Source organism: Struthio camelus, chromosome W (genome assembly GCF_040807025.1).
Source record: "Struthio camelus isolate bStrCam1 chromosome W, bStrCam1.hap1, whole genome shotgun sequence".
In the NCBI taxonomy this organism is placed as follows: Eukaryota; Metazoa; Chordata; class Aves; order Struthioniformes; family Struthionidae; genus Struthio; species Struthio camelus.
In genome coordinates this window covers 42381464-42396292 of record NC_090981.1, presented here as the reverse complement: position 1 = coordinate 42396292, position 14829 = coordinate 42381464, and the positions used below count along the sequence as shown (strand labels likewise).

The window sequence follows — 14829 nt, the reverse complement described above, 5'->3', positions numbered from 1 at the left end:
AATTGCCAACTTAAAAAGTCATATCTCTGCCTCTAACCATCCTACAAACCAGGAAGACTTGGTGTGAAGATAAGAACTTCTAGTGTTAATCTGTAAGCAGATTTTACTTCCAGAACAACTCCCGCTTATGAATTCCAGGAAAAGAACAAATTCTCTCATGGTACATTAGAATGTAGCAGTGAAAAGAGGAGGAGTTAAAGAATTCGATGGACAGGAACAATAAAGGAGGAAAGATCACAATGAGAGCTGAACCTGTATCTAAGAAACCTAGATAAGCTGATTTAAAAAAAAATACAACCCACACACTTAAAAAAGGACAAACCAGACTTAAAGAGTTAAGGGTGGAGATAATAGCCTGGGGAAAGAGTATCTGAAGGGTAAGTGACAAGAGGGAATTAGGATCCCAAACAGCAAGAGAGCAAGAGAGAAAGACCAGCTGGGCCAGGAGATGGGGGAACTTAAATGAGGCCCCTGGAGGTATAGACAAGGACTGCTTTGGAAAGACTGATGGTAATCTGGGCATGTGTGACAAGGAGAGAAAGATTTAGGATAGGCAGGGAGCAAAAGGGTCACACCCTGGGATGAAGACATGAGGCAACACAACAGTCACAGACCAGAGTACATCTGCCTACAAATGGTGGAACAAAGTGCAAGATTTCCAAATGTTTTATAGCTTGGTTGCAAGGAAAGATCTGAAATTAACTGGCAAAAAAGTGTGATTCTCAATCCCCTCTAAGGATGATTCTCATGCAGGATGGCAGCTGATGTATGTAGTAGTTACTCCACTAGAACTGAAGACGACTGCTATTTGAACAAGTGGTTTAAAGATTTCAAACCTGAGGCTTGAAATGTAGGTTTTAGTAGAACCCACATGAAAGAATTTCATTCCTTTGTAACTTTTTTCTTTTAAATGAAGTAAGTTGCGCAAAAAACATTAAAAAGAAGAGAGAATGTTAGTGTTCCAAAATCAAAGAATCAAGTTTAGAAAAAGACAGCAGTTAGGTTGTCCAAGCAATTCAAATCTTTTGGCTTTCATATATGCGCCATACACTCTTAAATAACACAATCATACACTCATTTTTATAGGACCCGTTTCATTCGTTTTATAAGAAAGACTGTGTTCTCTGTAAAAAGAGAGTTCTATAGTGAAGAAGGCTGAAAAATGGAGGTATGATTTCATGGTTAAATGATGCTACCACAGAAAAGTCAAAAAACTGATAGGCAGAGACTTCCTAAGTGATTTATGTTAAGGATGAACAAAAACAAACTGCAAGCTTTTCTGGGCCCCACTTTGAGACACTGTCATTTAATTTATAGAAGAGATTTGCAGATCTGTAATGAACAAATAAAGATTGCACACTGAAACTCAGGACCTGTAAGCCTCACAGTGGCATGCAAAATTAATGGATGCATTTAATCTTTATTTGCCGCAGTTCCTCCCTCATCTGCAAAACAAAAATATCACTTACTCTGCTGGAGTATTGAGAGAACTTTTTAAAGAATTCACACTACATAGTGTACAACAGAGTAAAGCCTGTGAGGAAGTCGGTAATTCTGCATTCAAAAGTGGATTAGACTAGTGTATAACAAAGAAGGCTTGGGGCCACCCATTGAACAATGAGGACAAGAGTAAATATTGAATAATTGCTCATTCAGTGAGCACTGTCCACACCCTGCACTGAATGAAGCGGCAGTTCTGTAAGGGAAAAAATGCACACAATCATGCAATTAAAGATTGAATCACAGGACAAATGATAAAGGAAACAAATTAAGCCTGTATAAGCAACTTCAATTCTGTTGTGCTTAAGAATGCTTAGGGTAGAACCTTGGTATTGCAGTTTTCTTTTAACAAGCTTTGATATGCAGTACTATTTAGGATACTGTTATCTATCACTGTAGCATCTGAAGAGAAATATTGTCTTCATCATTCTAGTTCAGTTGTATTTCTCATGACTGCTTACCATGATGCTTTTTTCACTAATTACCACAAATAAGGAATAAACTACCTGCAGAAGAGTTGACAAGTCTGACCCCCCCCCCAATCCCATTGTAGGCTATTTAATACAAATATACATATATTAAATATATAGCAAGTAAACTACAGATTGCTATGATACTTACTAACAAAGTAATCAACAAAACTTTTCATAAAACACAACGATATCCTTTTAAATTGTTCAGATTTAGAAGAACAGGAGTTACTTTGCTTCACTTTTTGTACATAGAAAACATTTCTGCTAAATTTTTAAATATATTTAATTTTCTTCTAGCAAATGTATATGAAGCTTACATCACCAAAATATTCTGCAGATTTTTACTTGCATGACTAACACCAAAATGCCAGGTAGCATTGTGCTCAGCACCAGAATTTAATGTAGAGCATATTAAAATGTTTATTATTCTCCATTTACTCTTAAAAGTTTTTACAAGATTAGTACCTGCAGCTGTGCTTTCAAGAGCTGTTGGTTCGTAATTTTCTCTTTCAGCTGCATCATTTTTTCAATTCGTTGGTTAACTTGCTTATCTTTTTTAAGTTCATTTTCATAAAATCTAGAACCCTGTAAGAAAAAAAAAAATCATAAAAACGCTAAGGTTTTTATTTGTTTGCCTTTTCCTACAAATAACTAAATAGTAAAATATCCGTATACTTTAAATTAAGAATTTTAATGAAAATAATTTGAAAATATTTAGAATGATCAAATTTAATCTTTAAAATACAGAAAGGGTTTCTAATATTTTGGATTTTTATGTAACTGAAACAAAAGAGACAAAAGGTGCTTTTAATATGTCTTCTCAAATGACACAAATTTAATATCTTTCCTTCTCAGATACACTCAGAGTTTGGGAGACTATTCAGAAACCTTGTTATGTTTACAGAAAACAACTAAAAATGGTAAATAAACGTCAAACCATTCTTTGCATTATCTTCAAGATAGTGGGTATAAAATATAAAATAATTGTTTCACCACATTTCCATATAGTTGAATCTGAGAAGCTGCCCTCCTTTTACATTGGTGAGGGAGAAAATTTGGGGAAGCCAAGAAGGAGGCCCTTTTGATGCTGTGCAATAGATAAAGCACTAGAAAAAAAGCAAACAAACCAACCTTGGTAGCCTCCATGATGATTTTATTGATCTTCTCTTTATCCAAACCTTGCATTCCAGCTTTGTTATCATTGAGGCCCATTCTAAGTAGAACGCCATCGTTACAAGAGGTGTTATCCACTTTTATGTCATCCATAGGAATGTTTTCTTCTCGAAAACAAGAACTTGTTCAAAGACTTAATACCTGCAAAAAGAATTTAAGTCATATACTTCTCTCCAAGTTTCAGCTGAACGATAAAAAAAGTTGTGGAATTCATCTGATGTATGTTACATATATACATGAAAACAATACACATACCACAAATATAAAGACTTGCATTTCTGTAAAGTAGCTGAGTCACCACATTCACTAAATAAAGCCACCTGTAACTCTGTCAGTATTTGGAGACAGTAAGATTTTACTTTTTTAGTAAATTAAACATCCTTTTCTAAAAGCTCCCTTACAGAAATACCCGGATACTATCAGTTTCCGATAAAGACCAGTACCTTATGTATATACATGAGATTTATGTCCATATATTAGCCTATAAGAAGAAACGCTATTGCCTTAGATACAAAATAATAATGTTTACTAGACTATTACATTAAAAAAGGATGATTTTAAATTGCAGCAGACTACTGTTCATTTTGTCCTTATTCCTGCTTGAGACAAGCCACAGAATCTTTCCCAGTAATTTCTAGCTCAAATTCAAAATTTTTGTTTGCGTTATATCTCATGTTTGAGGAAGAGATGGTTTAAATTAAAAGCTTTGAATAAAACTTTATTGTTTAATTCAGTGTTAAATTCCTTCATTCTTTTTTTCCATGAATAAGTATAGCCATGGCATCCAACCACTAGAACTTACCATGCTTTTACTACTCAATTAGTGCCATCAGTAATTTCTTATACATTCAGGTACTTCTGATATGCAAACTTGTGACATTTCCCTTGCTCTTTATGAAAGTAAATAGCTGAACCCTTCCATAGTCTCTAATTACATGGTAAATTGTTTAGATATTACATTTATATTAAAAAAACATACAAATGTTGCCCTCTGTAGCATGATCTTGTGATCTTATTTTTGCTGGGTTAGCACACAAGCAGGGTCCAAGTGTGACACTGTCATAAATTACTTAACATGTATTTATTATTGAAAAAGCATACAGAGGGAGTTTCTTCCTACCCTGAGCTGCTGACTCAGTTTCAGCTTTACTCTCAAGCAGGAAGCACACTTGCTCCTGAACTTCCCCTCTGAGCTGCCCCTTGCGACAGGAGCCCTTCCTGTTGGGAGGAGCCACACCCTCTCAGGCACATACAGCCGCTCTGTTCAATACAACCCCAAACTATGCAAATCTAAGAAGAGCGTTATAACTCATGTAGAAAGATATTTAAAATGCTGCTTTCCCAGTCCAGGAGTTCAGTGGCACTCATTACCAAGCAAGCTGAAGAATGTCATTATGAATTTGCGCATTTAGAGCTGAATTTTTGCTGTTAAAGAACTACATAGGTGACTCTTTAAAACTAAGGGTGGCAATGTCACTTTCCTGAAGATCATCTTCTGAAGCCCGCTAGCCAGTTGAAGTCACGTATTAAAGTCATCCTTTTAAAAAAAAAAAGTTTGGACAAAAATATTCTAATTTTAATCACAGTCTATTCATTGAGATTATTATTCATGATGTCTTCAGAAGATGCAAGACCAGTTTTGTAATACCGTGTTTACTGCCAGTCTGTTGCATTTCAAGGAACAGAAGAAAAAGAGGAGACCAGAACTCTTCTCTTGACACTTCAGGAGCACTTTAGCCACTGTAATGCCACCTGGTGACGGGAGTAGCTCTCTGTGCATCTATCAAGTAAAAGACTATGATGGCAAACATTTTCATGAATTTTGCACTTGCGGCAGGGCAGGACAATCTCCTACGGTTAACATACACTTTTACCAGAATGGGGCTGCTAGACTTCAACCAAAGGAAAAAGCACTGCAGTCCACACATCAGTTCCGTGTTTCACACAAAGCTCATAAACACCTCCCATGTCAATTAGCTCCACAGGGATTACATTGTTACTGGTAATTTCTGTTAAGTAATAACTCCCAATAAACACTTCCCTCAGAGTAAATGCTCTCAGATCCTCCGTTACTCTCCTTAGCTCTTTTATCACCCATTCCTTCCAAGAAGCTGGCATGAAAAGAAAATTATTGCTGCCAGACACCATTCCAATCTCTGCAAATTTTTTATGCTGCTCCATATTCCAGAAGAAGTATCTTTATCCTTAGGATATACAGATCTTTCCCCTTCCTCATTCAGATCACTCTTAAAGGCTGTTTTTCTGCACAGGCTTCAAACATTAATTCATATCAGTGAAATGCTTTCTCTAGCACACTGTTATATAACTTGTGAGAAAAATGACCGTGATAATACCAGTGATGAAAAAAAAAAAATTGCCTTTAAAATGTCACATGAACGCTTGTCTCCTAATGTGCTTTATCTTTTGAGCTTCTTGCGCAAAATAGAATACATTGCTAGTACCAAATAATGAAGTGTATAAAAATTACTAGCTTAACTGCAACTGACAAGAAATCATTTACTTGGGGACATAGTGTTAGTTCTCCACCAAAGATCAAAGGTGTACATAAGAGAAAAGATTAATAACAACGACAATTTTCAGTTGCTTAAGGAAAAGAAAACCTGAAGATATTTTCGTATTTAGAATGATATGTCTGAAAAAAATAATTAAAGTATTTAGTGTATTTAAATGAATCATAGAAGCTACAGTAAGACAATAAGTACACCACTGTCAGATAAAACCAGTAAATCATCTGCCATTGACAAAGTGAAAATATCTAAGGAAACATAGGAGAAGCACAATTTGAAACACTATGCAAAATGTGAACAAAATACCAGTGTAGAAACTAGTAAGAGTGACTAGTAACGGTTTCAATGCAAAATTAACCTAGGGAAAACATTTAGCTTGTAGCAACATGATCTTACTAAAGTTTTATCTAAAACAACTTGAAAAACAGAAGAAAGGTTTATAAAGTGATGAAACATTAACTCAGAATAGTCTGGGCAAAGAGTGACATACTTTTGGCATGCTGTCACCTCAAGACTCTGCTGCAAGACTGAGCTGTTTCCTCTAATTCAGGACAAGTTATATCTCTCAGCATCACACCAAGTAAGTAGGGTGTGAAATGAGGGAAGCTTGTGAAGGCAATCTACAATTAAACACGATCCTATTATTCCTTTGATTTGGGGATAGTAGAGAGGAGCAGGATAATCACCTGTAAATGGAGGAGTTACTTTCAAATTGCTACTAAAAGGACTTCCAAAGGTAAAGAGCAAGAGTTAATGGCAGTTAGTGGGGGGGGGGGGGAGCCTTTTTAGTAACCTGACATCTATGCAAGGGTAGAAGACCCCCAACAGAACTCCAGTCAATCTCTTCTAGGAGCAAGCACAGAAACTGAACTGAATTAATCAGGGTTATATATCATATGAAAACGTCTGAGGCACTTGCATAGTGTCTTGGTGAAAACGTCATAAGACTGAAACAGAAAAAAAATGAACCACAATTTAATTGCAAGCGCCCCCACCTTTATTCAAAATCAATATCTTTTGGGATGGTTGACTCAACTAGCCTGAAGGAAATGGCTTGTTTTTGACACTGTGCCACTCCTCCAGCCTGTCTTCACTAAAAATCCAGCAATTCCAGCATCAGAAACAAGTGTGTTGTGTGAAAACTTAAATGCCTTCATCCTTAAATGTAAAAATACTAATACGTGAGAAAAAGGAAGGCCAAAAATATTTCTAAGAATATTCAGCTTGGTGGACACAGTGTTATTAGCAAAGTAATAAGAAACTTTAAAAGTGTTAACAGTTTGCCTTTCACTGACAGTGTAACAGCTTACTAAAAAGAAATATGAGAATTGGAAAATGACACCAGTATGGAAAACCTTGGAAGAGAATTTACTTACACACTGAATGATGATTTGATGCATGTAAATTGTGTACCAGTCCTCATAAAGGAAAACAAATTCTGTCATCTTTGCCATCAGACACTTATGCCAACAAAAAAAATAGAATGAGATGCAAAGAAGTTACTAAGATGTATCACTGCTGACCTCCCCTTCTCCTCAAAAGCAGAATGTAAGAACCAAGTAGCATATTACAGACAAGTAAGGAACCATCTTTTGTATCTAGATTGCCCAAAGTCAGTCTTCAGAGTGTGTAAAAAATACTGATATTGGTAATAGCAACACAATTACTTCAAGTCCTCTTTCTATATTTTTTTAAATTATAATTATTATTATTTTTAGGACAGCTAAAGTAAGGATCCCAATTACATGGTTCCTTCAATTTCTGTAAAACTTATAAAAGCCACACATCATTTAATCAAAATCTGGCACCTCATTTTATTACAGTATAAGCCTGAAATAAACTTCCTATTTTCTTCAAAATAAAATCTATTTGGAACACTCTTTTATCTTAGCTCTTCCAGTGTGTTTATTTTAATACAAACAAAGCAAAACTGTAAGAGCTACCTCGCATGCAAACATTGAAAACAGCTGAAGGGATAGCTTCAGTAATCCTATCATTAAGTAGGTCACACCAGAAAAAAGAATTGTTGTTACAATGAATTTCAGTGACAAGGCCAAGATGTTAATAAGACTTGTGTAACTGCACTGAAAGCACAGCAGACAGTTAATCAAGTCAGATGAAAGACTTACTTCATCCAGTTTTGACTATGAAGAATCACTTATCAAGCTTTTGGCTAAAATCAGGCTTAGTGTAGTGCAGATCACTGTTATATGGGACTCTTGAGCTAGTACTACACTAAAAGCATCAATGGGAAGAAGAAAAAAAAAAGATCGAAAAACTTCCTTTGAGATATGGATGTACAGCTGAGACTGCTGACTTTTTTTTCCAATGAAAAAAACCACAAACGACCCATTATCAAATATTACTGAAAGTTAGGGCAACTCAGTGCAATCATGGGGTGGAAAAACATCTTCCATGTTGTACTTAAACTCAGAAAGACATCTTGGGTTTATTTAAAATAAGCACATCCATATAGAGGATGGTTGTGAGGAAAATCAAACTCCCTTGAGCACTCCCTAAGTTCAGAGAGCCTCAAAAGTCAACCATGAGTGAAATACCTAGTTTTAACCCATTTTGGTAAGACAGTTAATTCAGCAGTTTAAGAGTCAAAATGATTTTAGTTACTTCAAGAAGTACATTTGTTGTAAAAGATCACTGTGCCCCCACCTCACCATAACACACACTTAGGTCAACTGAAAAACTCATAAGCCAAGACAAGCAACATGAATGAAAGTAAGCAAGCTGGGTAAGTGCATCTCCCTAGTGCAAACGTTACAAAAAAATGTCACTTATAACCACCTTTTGTAGTTACTTACTTTTGTACTGAGATGAAATTAAAGCTTATTGTTGTAAGCAGCTTCCTATACTAAAGGAAACATAAACTAATGACACAGATAACCCTTAATCATGAACAGTCACTATTCTAGATCTCAGATAGGAAAACTTGTATTCATCCATTGGCCAGAATTTCAGTCTATATAAAATATAAAATACAGTTCAAAGAAACTGTGCAGGAAGTCATGTACATACTGAGTCAAAAGACAAGTGATCAAGACTTTTTTTTTTTTTTTTGAACTCTGACAATTGTTTTGACAAGAGGTGTGGAAAACGGTTAAACTACAGCACAAGTGAACGGGGATACTCTTGGAAGTGACAATCACTTGTACCAAAGAAAATCCTCCATAAATACGTCTGAAGTACTATCTGCATCTACCTCATTACTTTTCGCCAAATACTGAAGAACGCTTGAAGAATAGAGAATTGAAGAGCAACTGCAGAACCAACAGGCCATTTTGTTTTTGCTCCAATTGCTAATTAAGATTAAGCTGGTGGCCATGCAACTGGTTGTCTTATTCCACCCACTGCACAGAATTATCTTCATCAAGGCTGTGCATGTAGCTGTTTGCAGCACCATCATTAAAGAATTAAATCTCAGCTACCTACCTTGGTATAGGAGTTAATCCATCAACAGAGCTGGGCCATCTGAGCCATGGTTTTCTCCCACAAATGCACTATTTTCTCTCTTTAATTCCTAAGGCAAGATCAAACATACATTTCCTAAGGGTTTTCATTTCGCAAATTAGGAAAATTCAACACTACTAAAATATTTTGAACATCTCTGATAATTAAAAGGTGACACTACAGTTATTACATCCGATTTCATAATACTTGAATTATCCATTATTCGCCTACGTATTTTATCCCAACAAAGTAACATTATGTTACACAGGATCCTTCAAGAAGTGCACCTGCCTCTTCCGAGTACTCACCTGGCAAAGAGTATTAAGGTTGACAGGATCAAATTTAACAAACTCCTTAACTCTTATTTCCTTGTAAAAAATACGTTCCTTTGATAATGACTTAAGTGTCAGCCGCTATAAAGTCTCTGCTTCTCAGCAGGATGGACCACCGACAAAGACACGTGCAAGCAGGCGTATCGGACTGTCCTTCTGAACTACCTGCTCAATTCTTTTCAGCCACAGGGGGCTTGATATTTACTAGAGCCTTGGTTCCTGAACAGCCCCAAGAAGCAGACTCCTGTCAGTTTTGGGCAATTCACAGAAGTGAAAATTCTGAGGGCCCAAGCTAACACAGCAGAATTGAACTATTTTTCAAATAACAACTGACTTAGCATGTTATAAAAACTCAGACCCCATCCAAGTATCTAGAGTCAGCCTTCAGAAAGACCGCTCCTGGAATCATGTCTTCTCTGAAACCTTTGGCTTCCAGATGTAACAAAATACAGATAGTTTAAGCCTTTTACAAATAAGTGATTCACATTGCAAAGTAAACAGATAAAGACTACTTCTGACAATGACAAAAATGAAGAAAATATGTCAACATAACTGTTTTGTACTCTTCATCAAACTATTCAAGTTACTCTTATCTAAGAAGAGCTAAGTAAAATAACTGGACTATCCATCCCTGATTAATTTTCTACATAGAAGATACAGTACAATTCTGTTATAAGTCCTTTTTTCAGCTCCTCTGTAGCTTTTTTTTTTAAAGACCAAAAAACAAAACCACAAACAAACAAAAAGAACAACCTTATCTGACTTTAAAACTTCAGTGTTTATGCCAAGGGCAGAGAATTTGGTGAGTATCTTTCCTTGTCTCAATTACTATTCAGCCTTTCACAAGACCTTTTAAACTGAAAAAGATTTATTTTAGTTTCTAACCAAGATTTCCTACTTTAGTATTTTGTAAATTAGTGAAAATAAATGTTATACGTTTTACTTCAGAAAGAAAATATTTTTCGAATAGCTTATATCTCAGAGCCTATTAGTTAATACGGTGCTGTATAAACAAAACTCCTTCAAGAGTCATCTTAAGGAAAATAGTTTTAAACATAAGAACAAATGTAACTGCAGAAGCACATACATACTAGAAAATGATATATGCACTAAGGATCAATGTGTTTTAATAACACACAATGAACACTCTACAACTTACCTTCAACGCTATATATCACTTGTGTTAATACAAGGATTCACAGGAGAAAGGCAATCAAGAGCAACAGAAGGAGCAGGTACAGTAGTAGTGGAAATAAGAGGTAGAAAAACAGGATATAAAAAAGATCAGATATTTAGGAAGTTAGTCATTGACATTTATGACTGACATCGTCAAAAGTAAAACCACAAGAAGTAATTTTATAATAGTATCTGTCCCACTATTAAAAGAAAGGTGATGACCATTTCCAGTTATGATAATTTATAAACACCTCATAACCTGTATCTAAGACACTAGCAGGAGTAAAAATTACGTTCTGGGGCTCCCAAAGAAAGAAGGAACACAGTAACAAAATAAAGGTCTAGTAGAAAAGACACAGAAGGAGGTAGAGAGGAGTGAGTGGTCTACAACACCATTTCTGTTTGGATAAGTAGCATGCTTTTGAAGTGTATCTCCTGATTACTTTCATTTACCATGGTTTTAGTTTGCATCACTGATTGGTCTTGAAGTATGCAAACTCAATTCCTTTCAAACTAACCTAAACTGAAAGATGAGCTTCTGGAGGACAACTGATCATTCCAGTTGCTATCAGAGATTCTATCCGTGGGACCAAACCACAGCTAACCCAAAGTAAAACCTCTTAAAACAGATATAGGACGAACTTCAGGTCCTCAGCTTCTAAGTCTTTTCTTCTACAGATCTGCTCCTACCGCACCACACCACTCGCTAACAAAGATATAACCTTAACAAAAGACTAGTTACACACAGAAAGGAGGGTCACAGTATTATAAAGAAGAGTTAATACATTTCAGGTATTCACAATCCTAGCAAGTCTGTCAAAAGGAACATAAGAGGGTAACACCATGGCGAAAAATTGATCATAGGAGGATGTGGCAGATGTAAATATATAATTGTTAGAACAGATGAAGCGTTATATAAAAAGATGGAAAGGCAAACATCTAGCCATCAAACTCAAAGTTATGGTTCAAAAATGTTTACTAGACTTAATCATTAGAATACATATATTCTCTTGAAAAAGGATGACTCTGTAAGCAACCTGAAAGAATGTCTACCCTTTGAATTTTTGATTTCTGATGCCTGTTTGAGTCAATCTATACTTTACAGAGAGGAAAAAAAAAATAGAGCTACTGCTGGAATGAAGGGGACAGTCCTCAACTGAAAGCATGAGAGCACATGGTGATGTGAGTACACAGCAGCGCCATAGCCAACAAGCTTTGTTCAGACACGTCTCCTCACTTCCTGCTCTCAGTTAAAGAAGTTCATTCAGAGTCTGATAGAGAAAACATGACTGCCCTTCAAAGTGAAGAGAACGATCTCTCGTTGGAGAGAACGATAAATTCTTATATATATAAATATATACAAAACTCAACTACCCATCTTACTTAATAGATGCAATACATTGCAACAGACATTAAGAAAAATATCTTTGTTTCTGCCCAAACAGCTGGTGAATCAAACAGCAGTTTCTCAACAACTTTTTGATATATCAGAATCATCAAAAGCAGCATCCACAATCAACTTGCATAAAAATGTTTCTGTGCATTCCAACGATTAAATGAGTATTAACACTTCTATGACTCTATTACTTCCAGCTGTTTATGACAATGATGTTGCTTTACCATCCATCTCAGTGCTGCAGATTTACATTCATTGCAAACATCTTTATAGTGAAGACTTTGAGCTGATACTAACATTACCTAACATCTAGCAGTCACATATGTGGGGAATGCATATACGTAATAATACTAACAGCTCTTTCAACAAAATAATAATCCCGTAACGGAAACTTTCAAGCAGCATAGTCTAGAAAAACTACACAATGATTTGTCACAAGGAGGAAGCCGCAGAAAATATTACGGTATTGCTCTTAAGGTATAACCAGGACAACATGTCCCAATACTAAAGCTTCCTCACCCAAAACTATTTTTTAACACAACCTTTTCAAGAGATCATGAGAAAGGCGATGAGCCAGCACAAATTGAAAGCCATTTGCAAACTACTACATCTATAGCTCAACTGCAAAATTATAACTTTCGACCGTCTTTGTTGTTGTTGCTTTCCGCAAATATTTCTCTGCTTATAAATATCGGTGAGGGATACCGGAAAAAAAAATTGTTTTCGTTTTATTCCCTGAACTGCTAAAACATTACACCGATAAAAATACAGGACACTGCTAACTCCTCTGACGTAGGCTTCTGACCGCCACCTTTTACCCTGCTCACAGCACACCCTCAGACAGAACCGGTAAAGCAAAAGCAACGCCGGCGGCGCAGAGGCGCTCTAGCAGCCTAACCCCGCAGTGACCGCCCTCCCGCAGGGTGAGCGACCTCGCCCCAAGCGCCGAGCGGTTAAAAAAAAAAAGAAAAAAAGGAGGGGAAGAAGGAAAACAAACAAACAAAAGAAGGCGCGGCAGAGGCGCCCTCGGCAGCCCCTGCTCCTGGCGGCCCCGCGCAGCCGGGGCCCGGCGGGCGGCAGAGCCCTCTTACCTGCGGCGGGACGGGCTCACGCCCGCCGCTGCCCCCACCGCTGCCGGCAGCACCTCCCACCCCTTCCTGCAGCCTCCGCGCGCCTCCTCAGCCACCATTTTTGTTAAGGGAACGGCTGGGCCACTCACCCCCAAATCCCACCGCTTCGGGGCAGGGAAGAAGAAGTTGTTTCTCTCCCTGGCGCCCAGGGCCCACACTAGAGAGCGAGTGAGGCCGGCGGAACGCTTCACCTCAAGAGAGAGAGAGCGCCCTCACTCTTCCCCCCCGGAAGAAGAAAAAAAATCGGCCCCAGCAGCCCCGCTGCTCTCAGTGGGAGACCGAGGGAGACCACGGAGGGAAAAGAAAAAAAAGCCGTTTGCGTTACAGAGAAGGCGGCAACAAGATGGCGGCCGCAGTCAGAGACGCTAGAGACGCTAGAGACGCAGCGGACTACATCTCCCAGCATGCGGTGCTCAGTGAGCGCTAAAAACCTACCCTTGCCAAGATGCAACGGCTGCCGGTACCTACGGCTCCCTCGGGTAGACTACAACTCCCAGCAGGCGGCGCGCGGCCCGCCAACGGGCTAGGAGGAAGGGCGAGGGGCGGAGCTGGTACATAGTGGAACAGTCGCCCCCCCCCCTTTCCCCACCCCCCCGCGTAAGATGGCGGCGGCAGCAGGAGCGGCGCGCTGAGTGGAGCGAGCGGCAGACGGACGCGCGCTCGCCCGCCCGCCCCTCCTCCTCCCCCCGCCACCTCTATGTTGTGGCTTTCGCTGAGGGCTGGGGCCGCGGTGCTGCAGTGAGGGGGAAGCCCGAGGCCTCGCCGCCGGTGGCTCGTTGGCAGGGGCGGGCTCAGGCTGGGGCTGGTGCCACCGCGCAGCGGTGTCGCTCAGGTAGACACCCCCCTCCTCCGCCCCCTCCTCCCCCCCGCCCCCGCGGCCGTCGCCGCCGTCCCCTGGGCAGGAGGAGGCTGAGGCTGCTGTGGGCGGGGGCCGCGCGGCGTTTCCCTGCTCGGCGGTGGCTGCGGCTCGGGTCTCCATGTCGGACAACCAGAGCTGGAACTCCTCCGGCTCCGAGGAGGATCCCGAGACCGAGCTCGGGCTGCCTGCTGAGCTCTGCGGGGTCCTCAGCAAGGTAAGGCGCCTTCCCCCCGCTCCCTGCGCGGCGCCTGGCCGGCCGAGGGGCCCCCGCTCCCCTCGGGCTCCGGCCCCCTCCCCCGTTTTGCCGGCGGAGGGCTGTCAGCGCCGTCCTCTGCCCCTGCCCGCCCAGCGGCCCTGCGCATCGGGCCGCAGGTCCTGCCCGCCCTTCCCCGGTGCCGGTGAAGGGGCCTCGGCAGGGACGGGCTGGCCGGGCCGGGGCAGCTGCCGCCTGACAGGGGGAGCCCGCCGGTGACTCACTCCGGCGGCGGAGCGCCCGCGCCCCCCTCCCTCCCTGAGGCGGAGGCACCGGCTGTCGCGGCCGCCGCCGAGCCGGAGGGGCTCGCTCGCCTCCTCGCCCGCCTCAGTGCCGGGCCCGGCAGCCCCCCGCCACGGAGGCGCGAGGGAGCCCTTCCTCGGGGCCGAGCCGCGGGCTTCGCGGCAGCGGCCCCGCGCCCTGGGGGCTCCGGCACGGGGGCTCATCCCTCCGTTCACCCGCTCCCGGCCGCCGGCTCGGCGAGCGGCGCTGCCCGGGCGGCGAGGCGAGGCGCGGAGCGGGGCGGCGGCCGCAGCCTGCGCGGGAG

General features: G+C 40.6%; 2 protein-coding genes across 12 annotated transcripts in view; one reads left to right on the top strand and one right to left on the bottom strand.

The window, feature by feature from the left end:
• Positions 1 to 13715, bottom strand: part of LOC104152942 (DNA polymerase kappa) — a 35831-nt gene extending 22116 nt beyond the window's left edge. For 2 of the 10 annotated variants that reach the window (XM_068925514.1, XM_068925524.1), the window contains exons 1-4: positions 13260 to 13538; positions 9119 to 9206; positions 3105 to 3287; positions 2439 to 2558 (exon numbers count right to left, since the gene is read on the bottom strand). In XM_068925514.1, coding sequence (XP_068781615.1) covers positions 2439 to 2558; positions 3105 to 3239 — 255 coding nt within the window. In that variant the 5' untranslated portion in view covers positions 3240 to 3287; positions 9119 to 9206; positions 13260 to 13538. The other 8 variants (XM_068925523.1, XM_068925521.1, XM_068925516.1 and 5 more) reach the window with 8 other exon arrangements.
• Positions 13716 to 14108: 393 nt separating this feature from the next.
• Positions 14109 to 14829, top strand: part of CERT1 (ceramide transporter 1) — a 79755-nt gene continuing 79034 nt past the window's right edge. For both annotated transcript variants that reach the window (XM_068925526.1, XM_068925525.1), the window contains exon 1: positions 14109 to 14243. In XM_068925526.1, coding sequence (XP_068781627.1) covers positions 14148 to 14243 — 96 coding nt within the window. In that variant the 5' untranslated portion in view covers positions 14109 to 14147. The remainder of the gene's footprint in view (positions 14244 to 14829) is intronic.